Source organism: Canis lupus, chromosome 18 (assembly GCF_011100685.1).
Source record: "Canis lupus familiaris isolate Mischka breed German Shepherd chromosome 18, alternate assembly UU_Cfam_GSD_1.0, whole genome shotgun sequence".
NCBI classification, from domain to species: domain Eukaryota; kingdom Metazoa; phylum Chordata; class Mammalia; order Carnivora; family Canidae; genus Canis; species Canis lupus.
Window position 1 is genome coordinate 50,081,364 of NC_049239.1, and position 18,150 is coordinate 50,099,513.

Here is an 18,150-nt window from a genome sequence, read left to right on the forward strand (position 1 = left end):
TTCATGGAGACCTTATTGAACATAACTACCATGGGTAATGATAAAACTGAGGCACAGAATGCCTAAGCCTCTTACTTGCTGTCACTCAGCTAAAAAGTGGGTCTGGGGTTTGAAGCCAGGCAGGGTTACTCCAGAGCTCTTTACATGTGCAATCTAGCATGGACTATATTCAAATAATAACGTAACTCAACAACTAAGAGGACTGGGCTCTGAGTTTATTATTAGCTCTTTCTGCGTAGAAAGCACCTGAGATGATCTGTGCCCTGAGACAAAAGCCTGAGGATCTAAATGGACCCTTCTCTTAACTTAGTGCACCCACTGCCATCAGGAGCAGCACAGCAGCTCTGCTTCACTCTACAGAAGCAGCTATGCGATTCCCAGAGCTGTGCTCAACACTAGGTTCCAAGTGACCCCAATCCATTGAAAAGGTGCTAGATTCCTCTGCAAGAGAGTGAGTTTCCCTGTATTCTGGACCATCTTGACAAGATGGTTCCATTGCTGTCTGAAAATCATTAAATCATTTCCTACTCACATCTTAGACTGGAGGGTTCATAAATATTTTCTGTAAAGGCAGGCAGTAAATATTTCAGGTGTTGTGAGCCATACAGCTTTTGTTGCAATTATTCAACTCTGCCCTTGCAGTGCAAAAGCAGAGAGACAAAAACGTGTAACTGTATTCCAATAAAACTTTACTTACAGAAGCAGAGGGCCAGCAGACCTCTGCCCTAGACTATGAGCTCTTCCAGGAGGCTTGTGTCTTTATCTTTGTAATTTCACCCCTAGCAGTAAAAATTGTCCTGATTTTACCAAAGAGGAAATTGGTCACAGACATTGACTTATGAGGAAGACGGGCATAGAACAACTGGCTGTGGGGTGTATTTTCTCGAGAACATGTTAGATCTGAGCGAGTTGGGGAAACCAAAGCAAGCACAAAGCAAAAAAAGGACCTTGTCTTCACAAACATTCCCAAATGGCTTAGGTCCCAGTAAACTTGTCTCTGCGGGGTGAGTTCTAAACAACTTGAAATTATGAGGTTGAACTGGACATTGCAGCTCTAAGTTGCATTTCAAGGGCTCCCAGGAACTCAGAGCAGGGAGGCGATCTTGGATTTGCACACCGTGTTTTCCCCGCTCTGGTGTATGTAGTTCCTTAGCCCAAGACCCCAAGACGGGTTACACACTCGTGTTTTCCCCGCTCTGGTGTATGTAGTTCCTTAGCCCAAGACCCCAAGACGGGTTACACACTCGTCTGAAAATAAAGCCTTTTGTTTATTCCCAAGGGAGCATCCTTCACAGGCTTTCTGGTCTTGGGGGGACCTGAGAGAGTTTTACAGAATGGGATTTAGTCACAAAACGGGTGATTTGCAAGCCTACTTCTTTTTTGTTTTTTTATTTATTTATGATAGTCACAGAGAGAGAAGCAGAGACACAGGCAGAGGGAGAAGCAGGCTCCATGCACCGGGAGCCCGACGTGGGATTCGATCCCGGGTCTCCAGGATCGCGCCCTGGGCCAAAGGCAGGCGCCAAACCGCTGCGCCACCCAGGGATCCCTGCAAGCCTACTTCTAAGTCGAGTCCTATACGCTTGCCCCATTCTTATCCTGCGTCTTAGAATTACTAAACACTCTGAGTTTCAGCTTCTGCATCTATAAAATGGGCGCAAAGCGCCTAGCCTGCCGCCGCTTAATTGAATCAATGACCTTGCGCTGGGCACGTGGTCAGCGCTCAGAGCACGGTGGCCGCACCCCGAGTCCTCATGCCCGGCCCCCAGGGGCGGGACCAAGTGTGCGGGCGCAGAGCTGCACGCGGGCCACCCCCACCCGGGCACCCACGGCCCCGCTGCCCAGGCCGAGCGCCGCCACTTCCGCCGGACTCTCGCCCGAAGGCGCTCCTTCGGGCCGCTTCCGGCCACGCGAGCCACAGGACCCGCCCCGCCCCGCGGTGGGCGGGGCCCGAGGGCGGCCACGCCCCCCGCTTCCGGCTCCCTTTCGGCGGTGCCTGGCAGCGCCTAGCCTCTGCCGGCTCGGGCCGGAGCTGCCCCGCCCTCCTGGGCCCGCCTCCCGTGACATCAGTTCCGGGGCGGGGCCGGCCGGGCGGGGCGCCAGCTGGGGCGGCTGCCCTGAGCAGTCTGGCTCGGGTGCGCTGACTCCGCTGCCCGCCACGTCTCTGCGCGGGGCCGCGGGCACTTCCCCGCCGTCCGACGGCCGCCCGGCCGCCGCAGGCCTGCCGCGCCCGGGTAAGGGGCCCGCGCCGCCGGCCGGGGAGCTGTTGTCACGGCTGCCTGAACCGGCTTGCGAGCGAAAGAGGGAGGTAGGGGCACGGAGGCAGGGGGGGACCGAGAAGAGATTAGCGGGGGCGCAGGTGCCAGACGAGGGGACAGGAGAGAGGAGGACGCGGAGGGGGTCAGTCGGGGCACGCAGGGGGGACCGGGAGGCCGGAGGGAGGAGCAGGAGGAGGGCTGCAGGGGAGACGCCCGGCTGGTTCGCTGGTCCGGCAGCGGAGGATGGGAGAGTCGGGACACTCCCATAGGCGCGGGGACCTGGAAGGTCTTCCCGGGGCAAGGCTGGGCCCCAGGAAGTGCTGCCCTGCAGGAAGGAGGTGGCCCTTTGGATGCCCCAGGCCTTCCCCAGGCCCAGCACCGCGGAGGGGGTTGTGCCTTTCCATCTGCCTGCCTCCCTCCCCCCGGTGAGCCTGGTCGCGTGCAGTTACCCATCGGCTGACAGGAGGAAGCGGCATCCACATGGTTTGCCATGAGACATGAACATCGTGCTTAGAAATCTGCCTCTACCGACGTGCAGCTATTTTTACCCCCCGGAGGGAGCATCTCCAAAAATTGCAATAAAATCGGTGAGGAAAGTAAAATACAGATTTTCCTCTTATATGCTGGACTTGCTTCACGGACAAAGGAATGCCAGATTTGTCCACGTTGCTAACAAAAACTAGCCTTCCATCAGCATTTAGCTGTGATACCAAAACTTAGAGAAACCAGGAAGCAAGTAGTGTAATTAAGATGATATCCGCTTCTCCAGGTTTCCATCTGCCACGTATACACATCCTTTAGACCACAGGGCAATGTCTGTATACACAAAACCGTGAGCCTGTGTTCCTTGGGTTCTGCTGCCAAAGTTCAGCCAGGTGACGTGTCAGTATTAGGTATCTGTGGTTTGCCCTGCATCTGTTACTGCAGTTCCTGCTTCTTGGTCTATATAGTTTCTCCAGCTTGGAGTAGGGGCCCAGGCCATCCTGCTAGTGATTGAAATCCTGCTAGAGTGCCAGAATGTGGGAGTAACACTTACAATCCTTTACCAAGCCTAAGGATTACTTGCATTGGATCTTAGGAACCCGTTTGGACCAGAAAAAGGAATCCAGCAATTTGGAGTCTGATTCCATGTGACTTGCACACAGCATTCAGCATTATAACAAGCAGGTTCATAAAAAAGAGTTTTTTTAAAAAAAATCAAGCCAAGGTTGGGAACACAAGAATTCAGAAACAGGGGCACCTGGGTGGCTCAGTGGTTGAGCATCTCCCTTTGGCTCAGGTCATAATCCTGGGGTCCTGGGATCAAGTCCCACATCAGGTTCCCTTCAAGGAGCCTGCTTCTTCCCCCTCCCATGTCTCTGGCTCTCTCTGTGTCTCTTATGAATAAGCAAATAAAATCTTTTTTAAAAATTTCAGAAACAGGAGGTATTGGGAGGCATCACAAGATCATGGACCAAAATAGGATCAGGAAGTTGACACCTAGGGCCACAGTCTGGGGGTGTCTTTCTGATGGAGTGTCACCTGGCTCAAGGGGTGCTACCTCCTCCCAGCAGAATTTGTGGGGAGCTGACTGCTGAAAAAGAGGGACTCCCAACACCAGCCTAACTCCTGTCTTTCTATCTGCAGGTCTTCCACTTCATAATAACTTAATTCTTTCTTGTTTATTCCCTCTTGCCCCAGGGTCTCTTTCCTTTCCATCCACTGTAGTCTGAAACCTTGGTGTACCCAGTCTCCCTGCACCCTAATAATGTGAGCCCCTCACTTAAGGCTCACTGAAGCATTTGCAGGACAAACTATTATTTTAAATCTTGTTGAGGGTTTGCCATTGTGAGTCAACTCACAAAGATGAGTGCAGGTCCCCACACGTGAATCTTGACATTTAGAATATGCTTTTGGAAAATGGAGGCAGGACCATTCCAGAGAGATGAAGTCATGGCCCAACTAGGGCCCATTCTGGAGTCTAAGGCGGTCAATTCCCGTTTCTGTGGGAGTGATCACTAGTCCCACCGCCTGGGAGTGAATAGCAATGATGGTATCCAGTAGAAGTTTCCTAAGAAACTTGTGGAGTTTCTTGACATAGTCTTAGAGAAATGCACCATGTATGCGTTCACCCTTGTGTTTCTAACTGTGTGTGCAATAGCACACACATGCATGTATACATATGTGGCGGTATGTGGGCATGTGTGTGCCTATACATGTGTGTAGCTGGATATGCATGCAGTTGTATGCACACATAAGTGTGACTGCATGTGTGTGCATGTGCATTGTGCATGTGTGCGGCTGTGTGTGCCCTTGTGGGTGTTTGTACGAGGGAGTGGGCCCATGGTGGTCCTCACACATCACCACCTACTAATATCTGTCACAGTAGGAGGTGATGAGCTATTTCTTAGTCTCCCGAGTTTACCTTAAATATTCATCAATGAGAGAATCATGGACCAGAATATCTTTGCATTACAACTATCCTCCTGGTTCCTCTAAAGTTTTGGTTGGCTCTAGAAAAATACAACTCCTGGTATATAAATTATGGAGTTTCTCTAAATTATTAAAATCTCCATGTGAAACTGTATATATCCAGTGGGGTTATTTCTGTCCCTTTCTTCCCATAGTTCAAAATACTCAATTCATTGTTTTCTTTCATGAGCCTTTCAGAAATGTTTTCCAAAACTGTTACATGCTTGTGTGAAAAAAAATGCATTTGTTTGTTTGTTTGTTTATTTAGAAGTAGAAGATGGAAATCACCAGTATACGTATTTTCCCCAGGCATAACCATCATCATGTTCTTGTGTAAATCTCTGTAGACCCCTTAACAAATGTCTGTTTAAGTAAAAAGGATCATGGTGTGTATACTATCGTATGATCTGCTTTTTCAATCATTTTTTTTTTTTTTTTTTATGATAGGCACACAGTGAGAGAGAGAGAGAGAGGCAGAGACACAGGCAGAGGGAGAAGCAGGCTCCATGCACCGGGAGCCCGACATGGGATTCGATCCCGGGTCTCTAGGATCGCGCCCTGGGCCAAAGACAGGCGCTAAACCGCTGCGCCACCCAGGGATCCCTGCTTTTTCAATCATTAATGATACATGCTGCACATCTTCCCATGTCAATAAATAGGAAACTATATCTTTTTTTAAGATTTACTTTTAAGCAATCTCCACTTGATGCGGGGCTTAACCTCACAACCCCGGGATCAAGCGCCACACGCTCCCCTGAGTCAGCCAGGAAGTTATATGTTTTTGAGCAGCCGCCATGATATTTGTTTCTTTTTTTTAAGGTTTTACTTATTTATTCATGAGAGACACACAGAGAGGCAGAGACACGGGCAGAGGGAGAAGCAGGCACCATGCAGGAAGCCTGATGAGGGACTTGATCCCAGGACTCCAGGATCACGCCCTGAGCAGAAGGAAAACGCTCCACTGCTGAGCCACCCAGGCATCCCAGCCACCATAGTATTTGATATGTGGGTGGGACTGTATCCCTATGTAACCATTCCATTCTGTTTTGCTGTTATAAATAATGCCACGATTAACATCTTTTTAGACCTCCATCTTTAAACATCCATCCAGTTGCTTTCTTTGAAGAAATCCAGCAGTAGAAAGTGCTACATCAGAAGTCTTGACTTTGAAAGTTCTAATACACATTATCAGCTTCCCAGCATGATCATCTATTTAGTGCTGCTGTTTCAGTGCCTCCCTTCTCCCTGGATTTTTTCCCTAAGCTTTTCCTAAGAAGTATTTACTCTTTTTCAAATCCTAGATGCGTCTGTTCCCAGAGTGGAGCATCTGCCCATGTCCTACATCTGCCGCAAAGCATGCCATGGCCTGCGAGTGCTCCCCGAAGTTGCTCTTACCTCCTGCAAAGCCAGACCTCACCCAGAACGCACACAGTGCCAAGCCCACAACTCTCCAAGGAAGCAAACAGCCCAGCCAGGGAGCATGCCCTAAGCAACTCCCTCTGGTGAGTGTCTGTGGCCCTGCGTGTTAGCACAGTATCGGGATAGTGAGCCCAGAGAGGGCCACAAGAGGGCTTTGCTGCAGGTGGAAAAAAGAAAGAGCAAAGCCCAGAGGGCTGAGCTTTCCCATAACCAGGAGGGGCCCATTCTGTGGCACTTCACTGTCTGGGGTTCTGCCTTCCGAGGTAGACCAGGAGCGTGGGCCACGAGCTGGGATGGACAGGCGGGGCTGGGAGCATGTGGTCCTCTAGGCCATCTTCTGTTCTCGTGACACAAATGCCAGACACCTCGAGAGGTTTTCTCTTGCCCTCTTGTTGAGATCTTACAATGCCTGCATGGGCCCATCCTGCTGCACAAGCAGGGTATGTTGGCCCTCACGGATGCCAGGGTTGGAGGAGGAACCGCCGAGCAGCAGTGGCCCAGGAGGAGATAGACAAGAGGCTGCCCAGACCACAAACAAGACAGTCTGTGTCTGTCCTGCATTCATGCAATCTATTCAGCACGGTGGATTGGTCCCCCTGTCCCTTAGCAGGATTATCAGCTTTGAAGTTCATCCAAGTGCTAGAGCTGGGTTGGCAAACTATGGCCTGTGGGCCAAATCCTTCCTGTTGCCTGTTTTTGTAAATAAAGTTTTATTGGGACACAGCCACACTCATTGTTTACAAAGGCCCACAGCCCTTTTGCACTAGAGCAGCAGACTTCAGTAGCTGAGACAAAGACTGCGTGGACCCCAGAAATCTAAAACATCTGCTGCCTTGCTCTTTACAGAAAAAATTTGCCAACCTTGCCCTGGAGATTTGTAGTAAGAGGGGTGTAGCAGAAGGCGCTAGGGCCTGGAGTACATTCAGGAAGCCTTAGTCACATCATCCCAGTACAGCGGACCCCAGATCCAGGCCTCACACACAGGGAGCATGCTGGGTTCAGCAGTGGTAGCATTTTAAATGCATTCAGTAGATGTGACTGGCCAAAGAAAGAGTCATTTAAATGCATTTATTAGTTTTTTTCTTTATAAATGCATTTATTTACCGAAAGCCCAGCTGCATTGCCTCAGCTCATGGGGTAAGTGTAGGTTCTTTGTCCCTGAAACCTTCCAGTTTCAATTCTTTCTTCTCATGGTGTCGGCCTGTTTCTTCTCTCCCCACCCTCCCCCACTTGTTTCTGTCAGAACAAAGAATGCCTTTGCACTCTAGAGAACAGATGCAGATCTGTAGCCTGTAGGACTGAGTCCTCTAGACCTGTAAGCTACCAAGAGCCCTTACGGACAGTTTTGGATAGAACGTACAATTTGAGGCTAAAAAACAGCTAGGGACGCTTGCAAAGGTGTGAGAAGCATCAAAGAATGCACCAGGCTTCCAGAAGAGGTGGTGCTCCAGGGGGTTTTCCAGTCTTGGAATCACTTTACCACAATCTCCTCTGATCACAGGAGGCAGAAAGCCGCCATGTGGCCACCCTCCATTCATCCCTTTCTGCTGCACAGGGGCTGCTTGGCATAGCTCCCAGCAGGACTGGAAGTGCTTGTTGGGATGGACTGGTGGCTAAGCCTGGTGCTGGGTTGGAACCTTCAGGTATTCCACATGCCCAGTGGGACTGGGACCACTGGGAAAGAGGTAGCAGGGCCAGATTTAGAAGGCTACCTTGGCTGTGTTAATGAGTTTGGGGGTTATCTTGGGATAGTATGGGATTTAAGCAGTGGAGACAAGGTCACCTTTGTGGGTTACAGGATCTTTCTGGAAGCTGTGTGGGGGCATGTGCATCAGGGCTGGGGTAGGGATGCTTGAAGGTGATTCATTTGTGACTCAGGGCTCATGGGAAGACAGCGAGCCTGCTGTAACCGCCAGGAGCTGGCCTAATCACAGGGCAGTGGACAGCCTCCATGCCAGGTGAAGAATTGATCAGGACATTTTCACTTAGTGTGACTTGAGGGCCTTCCAAGATGTTCTCTGCAACCCAGGAACTTCATGGTGAGGGCCAATGGAAAGACCAAAGGTCTTGGGTGTCTTCAGGCAGGACTGATTTTGGAGGTGTCTTCAGGAGCTCCAGACTCCTCGCCTGCCCTGCAGCTCCCAGCATGCCTGTGTTCTATATTCCCTGTGCTCAAATTGAGTGTTTAGTCCATGGGACCACCCATGACTGCACGTGACCGCGTCATAGCCTAGAGAGGACGTGGGCCTTTCAGGCAGCTACGCGGGACTCAGGCAGGTGAGGGCTGAGGACAGGTTCAGGGCACACCCAGGACCAGCAGGGCAGGAAGCAATGGGATGCTTGAGGCCAGTGGGCCCCTCTACTCCCCACTGCACCCCTGCAGTGAGGGACCCCAGCCTGCCAGCATACTGGAGGGCCCCAGGGTAAGGGTGGGGAGACTCTTGTGTACTCAGGAAGCCGGCTCTGGCTGGATCCAGTCCTCCTCCTGGTGAAGCTCAGCGTCATGGCATTTCTGGAAGTTTCTGCAACCAGCTGGGTGACTAGATCCTCACAACTACCTCTGTCTCTTGCAGTGGCACCCCCCTGGTCCAGTCCTGCAGCCTCCTGTGGCCTTGTCCCCTCCTGCCTGCATTACTACCCCTGCCACCTCCTTGCTGGGCTCCGCTCATGCCTGCCCCTCATCTGTCCCTCCTGCCCAAGCACCTGCTGTGCTAGTGACACACCTGCCTCAGGCCTGCAGGGGCTTCCCCCACACATCCCAACTGCCTGGTGGTGGCCTGCCAATCTCTGATCTAATCCCAGCTCTCAGCCTCTGGCCCTGCCGCTGTCATCTACTCTCTCACTCGCCTCCCCCACCTCTTCCCCACCAAGTGGATCCCATCCCTTGTTTCAGAACATGGCTCATGTGTTGCTTTCCCAGGAAGCCTTCCCTGGCCACGCCCCTCCACCCACCAGAATTCAGTGCCCCCTCCGAGCCCCACAGCACTCTGTCCTTCCCCACCCACCTTTGGGGCCTCCACACAGAGGATCAGGCTCCCACTTACAGGTCAAGGCCTTCCCATGTGCCATGCCCTGCCTGCTTCCAGGCACTGAGTCACACCTGCTCTGTGCTTGCAGCAGCGTGCAGTGACCTCTTTCTGTGTCTCCTACGGGATGGCAAGCTGCCTGGAGGAAGGAGTTGTGTGGCTTTCATCTTTTTGTTCTGTTTGCACTGCTCAGCACATGAGCAGGGAATCAGGGAGTATTGGTTGAATGGAGGGGTGGATGGATGATGGATGGATAGATGGGTGGGTGGTGAATGGGTGGATGGATGGATGGATGGGTGGGTGGGTGGTGAATGGATGAGTGAGTGGTAAATGGGTGGTGCATGGATGGGGTGAATGGATAGATGGATAGATGTTGGATAGGTGGATTGATGGGTGGGTGGATCATAGATGGGTGAATGGATGACACATGATGAATAGATGAATCTAGATCGATGGATCAATCGATCGATCAATAGATAAATGAATGCTTTCTCCCATGTGAGTCAGAGGATGCCTGGGTGGCTCATTCAGTGAAGCGTCTGCCTTCATCTCAGGTCATGGTCCCAGGGTCCTGGGATCAAGTCCCACATTGGGTTCCCTGCTCCTCAGGGAGCCTGCCTATCCCTCTCCCTCTGCCTGCTGCTCCCCCTGCTTGTGCTCTCACTCTTTCTTTCTCTCTCTGTCAAATAAATTTTTAAAATCTTAAAAAAAAAAAAAAGGTGCGGTTGGCTATCATGGGGTGTACAGAAGTAGCTTGGTCCAGATATACATGATCTTGGCTGATCCTGATTACCAAAAGACCTTGACCTCTCTCTACTGCTCTTTCACACTAGGATCTCTGGGTAGGAAGGTCGGTCAAGGCATGCTTTAAACCCATCAAATGCAGGCACAGAGCAGATCACTAGACCACCATGGTTAAGACGTATCACACTTCCTGGGCGCCAGGCCTTGGTCTAAACACTCAGCTTGGTTTGCACCCTGGTCCTTGCCAGAACCCTCCATGACAGGTACCGTGCCATGCCCCATGTCCCAGGTGAGGCTGTGCATTACTGACCAGACACCTTCTTTCTTGACCACAGACCCTTCAGCCAAGCAGCAGGGAACCATTAGCAGCCTGAGGATTGGCCAGCTGGGAGCCTCAGGGACCGCCCAGCCTTGCTCCTGGCTCACCCAAAAGATGTGGACAGCCCTTGTGCTCGTTTGGATTTCCTTCTTGTCCTTATCTAAGAGCCAAGTGTCAACTCAGGATTCATGTAAGTGAGAAAGCTCTGTGACTGCTGGTCAGGCCCACAGTGGTCCCAAAGCACCCTGAGCCCAAGGGATATATACAAGCCTAGGCTGGTGAGTTGGGGGCCCCAGTGCTGCCTGGATGCTGCTCTGGGGAGGGTTGTCAGGCCACGCTTCTTGGGGGCCAGCTTGGGTAGAAAGCCCCCAGGGGACTGGGCCTTTGAGTCCTGAGAGGGTCACTTGCTTGGCCCTGCAAAATCTTTTCTATAAATCTGATCTTCACTGGGGAATTCATCTGTTCATACATCAAATATTTCATTACACTCCTGCCGTGTGCCAGGCACTGTTCATCTCCAGAAATTCCTGCCACAAATTCTTTCGTAAAGCCAAGAATTCTTTTATGGTGTGAATATCTGGGCAATGATTTACTGCTTTGTAAACTTAGGTGTGTGTTTGATGGGTTTTGTTAATAGTGATTCACACCTCTACGGTGAGACTTTCACTCTGTTTTGGGAATCGGATCAAAGAGTGAAGCTCTCGAGCCTTCCAGGGGTTCAGAGGACGAGGAGTTTTTACATCCACTCTGCTGGGCAGCAGGCTTCATGTGCTCAGGGGGAAGATAAGAGGGAAGCGTGTTCACACATCACGTTTGTTCTCACCGAGCCAAGGGGAAAGCCACCCACGCCAGGCCAATAGGCCAGCAATTAAGACACTCTTTGAATCATCCACCTGCCCAGGACGAAAAGTGATGGTATCTCTTTCTTCTCCCCTTTTTTGACTTTAAGGGCACTTACTCCCCAACCAGACGGATAATCCAGCCAAGATAAATGCATCTGTGATGACAGTTATAAGCATCCTTAATGGAACGTCTAAAACAGTGTCTGTGGTGGCACCTTCTCCTGTCACCTTGGCTGCAGGGACTCCGGAGGCCAACCCCAGCTCTCCTGTGGTCATAGCAGGGAGAACACTCAGGACAGACACGGGGACAGAAGGTCCCTCTGACCCAGTCACCTCCAGCCTGCCCCTGCCACCTGCCCTGACGTCATCAGCACGGCAGACTCTATCCTCCAGCACTGTCATCAGCACATCCCCAACGCAGGTGCCAAGAATAGCAGCTCTGACGACACCGGCCACTAGTGCTCAGACTGCCCCTGGGATGACACCAGGTGCCAATGGCCTGACAGGCACACAGGGCCCTTCCGAGCACATCCCTGGCAACTCCCCAGCCAGCCTGGCACCCTCCTTGAGTCCCCAAGCACTTAATGAGTCCATACAAGTCTCCACCATCCAGACGCTGACAGCCTGGCCTATGGATGGAACAGCAAGTGGGCCCACACCCACCCTCTTCAACACAACCTCAGAGCCCACCCACATATCCGTGGCTTCTGTGGCTTCTGTGTCCACCACCACAGTGACTGCCACCATGACACAAGCCCAGGAGCTGACTACCAGCACAGAGCCAGCACCTGCACCTCACACCAGCCCAACCCCCGAGGTGGAGGTCACGTCCCCCACGACACAGCCAAGCCCTGCGCCGTTGACCCGGGGAGCCACAGGACCAGGCACACCTGGGACACCAGAACAGGTGCTGCCTGAAACATCACCTGGTACTGCTTCCACCACCCTGACACCCGGGAGTTCAGGGGGCTCTAAGATGCCAACCACAGACTCGTGCTCGCTTAGCACCCAAGGCCAGTACCTGGTGGTCACCACCAAGCCCCTTTCCCAGTCTCTAGTAAACAAAGGCTTCCTCCTGGCACTGCTCTTGCTCGGGGTGACTCTCTTCATCATAATTTTGGTTCTGTTTGCCCTACAAGCCTACGAGAGCTACAGGAAGAAGGAGTACACACAGGTAGACTATCTAATCAATGGGATGTACGCGGACTCAGAACTGTGAGGAGTCTGGGAGGCTGAGCCCACCCCTCCTTCCATTTTGCCTGAGACCAAACCCAGTGCTTCCAGATTCTTTTGGTGCAATTCGGAGCTATGCCGGACGCTTCAACACATTTACATGCTGTCAGACAAATTCCACGATCACTCGAGTTGCTGCTTTTTCATATTTATTTTTGTAAACAGTCATGTTCATGGAGCAGGCAGCGATCCCCCCGTGGGCGGGGCTGGCAGGGCCCCAAGGTGGATCCCGACCAGAATTAAAGCAATGACTGCTTTCCATTCAGCCCTGTGTCTCCCCATTTGTGTAGGCCGAGTCCTTCCAACCCTTACGTCGTGGTGAGCCTGCCTGGGACACGCATGATGGGGTTCGTGTTCATAAACACTTGCTGTAACCCCAGGCCCTGGGATCTGTTATGTCTGTGTAACTTTCTGGGGCTTCACTCTTTTTTATTTTTTTTTTTTAAGATTTTATTTATTCATAGAGACACAGAGAGGGCGGGGGGCAGAGACACAGGCAGAGGGAGAAGCAGGCTCCCTGCAGGGAGCCTGACGTGGGACTCGATCCCGGGTCTCCAGGATCACGCCCTGGACTGAAGGCAGGAGCTAAACTGAGCGTCCCTGGGCTGCCCTTGGGGCTTCACTCTTATGCCCACACCTGCCCTGCCCTTGGCGAGGAGCGTGCCAGCCTCTGGGCACCCCTGGCACCACATGCGGATGGGGCCTTCCCACAGACATCCTTTTGCTGAATTGTTTAGTGGTGCGTGCTTAGAGTCTGATCTGGGCACGAGAGAGCTGAAGCCAGCACTTTAACCACATGTGAGCTGCCCGGCATGGCGGGTCAGCCTGGACCTGCTCGGACTAGATTCTCAGTGAACCTGCATAGCTCACGCTGTGCACTCACCTCATGGAAACCCAATCAGCTCATGTGGCGGGACAGTCCTTACTAACACCTTGCCCTGTGTCACCCTAGAACACAGAGGAGCCCCCAGCGTGAGGGCACCCAGGGCCCTCTCCTGCGCAGGATGACGTTCCTGGGTTCCCGTGTTCCAAACAGCCCTCAGAGCCCACACAGGGGGCCTGTCATGTGTGCGTCAGGTACTTAACTGTCCTGGCTACTCATACTTCACACACTAACCCGCTTAACCTCCACCTTGACCCTAAGACAGAGGCATGGCCATCCCGACCCCACTGAGGCACAGAGGAACAGGAGACATACTCACCCCCTGAGAGCCAGAATCAGGGTTAAACCCATTCTGGAATCCTCTCTCTTTACTGACTCCCCTGCCCAGGTGGAGGTTGGCCTGCAGCCTTGCTCAGCCTACCTGCCCAAGGCAGTGAGAGCTGGTGGGCAACACATCAAGCTGAGTCCCCAGACCAAGTGTGCAGTGGCCAACTGCGTGACTTGGAGCAAGTGTGGAATGCTCTGGAACTCCACTTCTTCATCTGTGGAATGGGGAGACCTAGAATCACCTAGAAATCCCGTAGGAGCCAAGGGAGGAGAAACAGAGTAGGGAGCAGGGATCAGAACACCCACGTGGTCCTCACCGCCTTCTAGCTCCTGCAGCCTGTCTGTTCTGCCTGTCTGTCTGTGGTCTGTCCACCAGCCCCCTTTCCCCTCTCAGGCCTCTGCCTGTCTCTGAGCCATGCCATGTGTCCTGGCAGCTAGGCCTCAACCAGCTTGTGCCTCTGGTTTCTCCCTTCCCCAGAGGACACCATCGCACACCGGAGCCCATCGCGTGCATGCTCATAGGTATTGGTGCTGGCTGTGGCTGGAAGGTGCTTGTTCCAGCCCCTGGCTCGTCATTCTTGCTCCTGGCCGGAGCTGCCACCCATCTTGCATCACTGTGCCCTGACAGCTGCTCTGCATTTCAGGGGAGAGCATCAGGACTTTGGAGCATGCCCTTTCCTCTGCCAGCCAGCGCTGGCAGCCTGCACCGGGACCTGTCTGCGGAAGGCAGGTCTCATACCCAGGCTGGTTGAGTCTCGTGAGAGCCAGAGACTCGGACCCATGTGAACCAGGGCTTGGAGGCTATCCCCACAAATCGGGTGCTTTGTTCCCTTCTGGAGAGGTGGGATGGGGGACAACCCACAGGGATGGCTTTCATCCTCAGCTTACGGCCAGGGGCCTCTGCCTGGCACCCCTATGTACAAGGAATGAGGGCACAGGACGTCAGGGCCTGCCTGCCTCCCTGCCCCAGCCAGAGACGTCTTGTCCTTTCATCCCCTGAGAATTGGTTGCAATCTCCATCCCTCCCTCCGTGGGGGGTCATGTTCCCAACCATCTAGTCATCTTGGCTCCCTAGGTGGGCCACGAGTGCCTCAAGCCATGGCGTCCATGGCCAAGCTCAGCATTGGGCCCCAGAGTGTCCTGGGCCCTTGGGGTTCTTCCTAAACCTACAGGCATTGCTGCTTACCTGAGCTAGAGACCCGTGCTTCAGCCCAGGGTCCTGTCAACCACCCACAGACTCTTTTCCTTTTTTAAGATTTAATTTTAAGTAATTGCCACACCCGATGTGGAGCTCAGAGTCCCAACTTTGAGATCAGGAGTCACTGAGCCAGCGATGGGCCCCTTCCCCATATTCTTGTGAACAGGCCCCTGCTGCTGCCCTGCCTGGGACCTTGCCGCCAAGTGCCAGCCCCAACCCAGCCATCCTCCACCCTGTAGCCAGGGGCCCCTCGAAACACAAACATGACCACACCGTTTCCAGTCAGTATTTCTTCCCAAGATAAAGGCAAAGCTGCTCTGTCTGGCGTTCTAGAAATAGGCAAACTTGGCTAGTCCTGGCCAAGCAGAGCATGAGGGAAAGAGCCAGTCTACAGAGAGCTCACAGGAGGTGGAGACCATGCATGTCCAGTCTGGGGGGTGGGGTGCCGCAGGTTTGAGTCCCGAGCTATCCCCCTGCCTTGGAGGCCTCCAGCCCACAGTGAGCAGGCATTCCTGGCCTGCTCAAAAGACCCATTCAGCATTAGCTCATCAGGTATTCATTGAGCACCCACTGTTTGCCAACCAGTTGGGAATTCAGAGACAAATCCACCTGCCCTGCCCACAGGAACTCACCATGTGGTGAGTGAGATGTGACAAACACAAGGAGGGAGGCAAGAGGTGAGCACATGGAGGAGGTGCCTTACCCTCCTGGGAAGGTCAGGGAAGGCTGCTTGGCAGAGAGGACTCAGAGCCCCTCTCTTCCTTGCATTTTGCTGTGGTGGCCGTGGCTGTGGCTGGTTCAGTGGCCAAAGCAGCACTGACGCAGAGGAGCAGGGTCCCTACTTGAGAGTCTAGATGGAAGGCCGAGGTGCAGTGAAAATCAGACTCGGGGCTTGGCCTCCAAACTTCCCTCCAGTGAGGAGACCAAGGTGTGGGAAGGCCGAGGGGCTGCCCAAAGCCACCCTCCAAGCAAGTGGCAGGACAGGATTCACTCTGGGAGCACAGGCAGCTGGGGCACCCAGGGACCCAGCCTATCTCCTCTGGGGGCAGCCACGTATCCCCAAGCCAGGGAGGTCCACGGGCTCCCCCTGGCGGCCAAGCCTCACTCCTTCATCCTGAGAGGGATGAAGTCCGTTCAGTGGGATGAACGCCCTGGGTGCTAGTCCCAGCACCACCCAGCACAGCACCCCAGCTTTCCCCTCGCTGCTCGGGGGTCTCCCTCCGTGCTAGCCCCCCTGGCACTGGGAGGCCCCCCTGGGAACCCCACACTGAAGAGCTCTTGCCCCTGCATGCTCCCAGCTGGGGGTCTCTTCCTGTAGGACAGACTGTTCTGGGTGGAATCCTGTCATTTGTGCCTGCAACCATCTCCCCCTAAAAGGAAATCAGGATTTCGGGGAGAACGCAGTACCCTCCCGACCACAGCCCTGCACTTCTGTCCCAGAAGCAACCAGCGGGGCATTCATGTCCATGCTCGGCCACAACAGCTATGCTTCAAAATAAGAGAGACCAGTGTCTAGGCAGCACAGGCACTGATGATAACTATCATCTCATTTAATAATCTCAGATTTCAGTCTTCCTGCTCCCCCACCCCCTCACACAAGTCATCCTCCAAGGCAGCCAGAATGATGATTTAAAAATACAACCCAGATCAGGATACCATCCACCCCGCCTAGGTCCCTCAAAGGCTTCTCACCATAGTAGGAAAAAAAAATCCAAATGTGAACTAAGGATGCACGTGGCCAGAGAGAAGCATTCACGAAAAATCTGGAAAATGGGGATCCAGGCAGAAGGAGGAGGGGAGTAGTCCCTGGATAGAGAGACACTGGTGGGCATGGACAACTGGAGGGCAAGGGGGGGAGTGACAGACGGTGGGGCCGGGCTGGGAGGACATGGCCAGTGTGGGGCAAGGAAGAGGTGGAGGCCCAGGACTCTGCTCCGCAGATTAATGTCCTCTGATTTCAGGTTGAAGCATTATTTTGTTGCACTGAAGTCTTCACAGATGAAGTGGGTGCCCCTGGGGTTCACTTTTTTCTTTTTAAGTAGGTTCAATGCCTAAGAACGCGGGGCTTGAACTCATGATGGAGATGAAGAGCTGCACGACGGGGGGGCCACTACCTACTCCTCTGTGTGCATGTCTGGAGAGTTCCATGATGAAAAGTTAAAAAGAAGAAGAGAAAGGAAGGGAGATGTAGAGCTGCCATTTTTTTTTAAGGTTTTATTTATTTATTTATGGGTGACACAGAGACACGTAGGCAGAGGGAGGAGAAGCAGGCTCCATGCAGGGAGCCCAAAGCAGGACTCGATCCCAGGACTCCAGGATCGCACCCTGAGCCGAAGGCAGACACAACCACTGAGCCACCCAGGTGTCCCTAGAGCTATCATTTAAATCTCTTAGGTAAATGATGGCTCTGGTTGTGATGTGGAGGGAGGCTGGGGGGCAGCGCATAATGGCCAGTCAGTTGGGAGGCTGCTCAGTGTCCCAGGCCGTGGTGATGCGGACACGGCTTGGACTGGGGAGTGTCCCAGAGGGAGAGACGCACATGAACATGGGGATGTGTTTTGGAAGCTGAGTCAACAGGACGTCCAGTGTTTCTTTCCATACCACCCCCGCCACACACACACACACACACACACGGCAGAAGCCAGGATGGCCTCTCCATCTGGAGCTTGAGGATGGGATGGGGGTGAGGTCATTTCCAGGAGCTGGGGAGCAGGGCACCCCTATTCTCCGCACTTTGCACAGTAATTCATTGCTACAATCCTATGAGACAGAAGCATCCTTATCATCATCACCCCTAGCCCACAGAGGGGAAACTGAGGCCAGAGATTAGTGAGTCTACCCGATGTCCTACAGCACGAGGGGGCAGAGCTGGGATTCACACCCTGGAGCCACACCCCAGCTTCTGTGCTTTACCACGAGGCACCACTGCCTCCTGCCGGGAGGGTGCGGGGAGGTGGGCAGGGAACCCAGTCTGAGTCTGTGCTGAGGCTGGGATGTCGGTTAGGCCATCAGGAGGATGTGGGATACGGGTCTACAGGCCTGGAAGGCCCCCACGGGAGAGACGTCAGGAGCCATCAGCAGAGATGGGGTTCAACGCCAGGAGGCCAGAGCAGGTGGTCTGAGGAGAGAGGGGAGGTGAGGCCGAGCAGAGGAGAGAGACGACCTGTCTTCTTCCACCAGGAGAGTGGGGCATCCTGGAATCCGAGAGAAGCTGCTGTTTCAGGGAGGAAGGGGAGCCACATCAGATGCTGCCATGGGCTGGGTCCATGGCAGGGAGTGGCTGCTTGTGTGGGCAAGTGGCCTCGGGGAGGCAGCCTCAGGAAGTCCATGTGGAGGGTTAGGAAGGAAGACAGGTGAGCAAGGGGCAGTGACCTGGGGCAACAATCTGGAAAGGTTTGGTTAGACGTGGGGATGGAGAGGGGGCACAGGGCAGCAGGTAGAGGTGGAGAG

At 53.5% G+C, this 18,150-nt stretch overlaps 1 protein-coding gene across 3 annotated transcripts; it reads left to right on the forward strand.

Moving 5' to 3' along the window:
* The first annotated feature begins 2,097 nt into the window (after positions 1-2,097).
* Positions 2,098-12,557, forward strand: C18H11orf24 (chromosome 18 C11orf24 homolog). Of its 3 annotated transcripts, none has more exons than XM_038563699.1 (4): positions 2,098-2,234; positions 6,011-6,211; positions 10,234-10,407; positions 11,167-12,557. In XM_038563699.1, exons 3-4 carry the CDS (start codon positions 10,332-10,334, stop codon positions 12,276-12,278), a joined length of 1,188 nt encoding a protein of 395 aa, XP_038419627.1. In that variant the 5' UTR covers positions 2,098-2,234; positions 6,011-6,211; positions 10,234-10,331; the 3' UTR covers positions 12,279-12,557. The 3 variants fall into 3 exon arrangements, with proteins under 3 accessions (XP_038419627.1, XP_038419629.1, XP_038419628.1); XM_038563701.1 differs by having other exon boundaries at positions 2,218-2,308; XM_038563700.1 differs by lacking the exon at positions 2,098-2,234 and adding an exon at positions 2,528-2,845.
* The last annotated feature ends 5,593 nt before the right edge of the window (positions 12,558-18,150 follow it).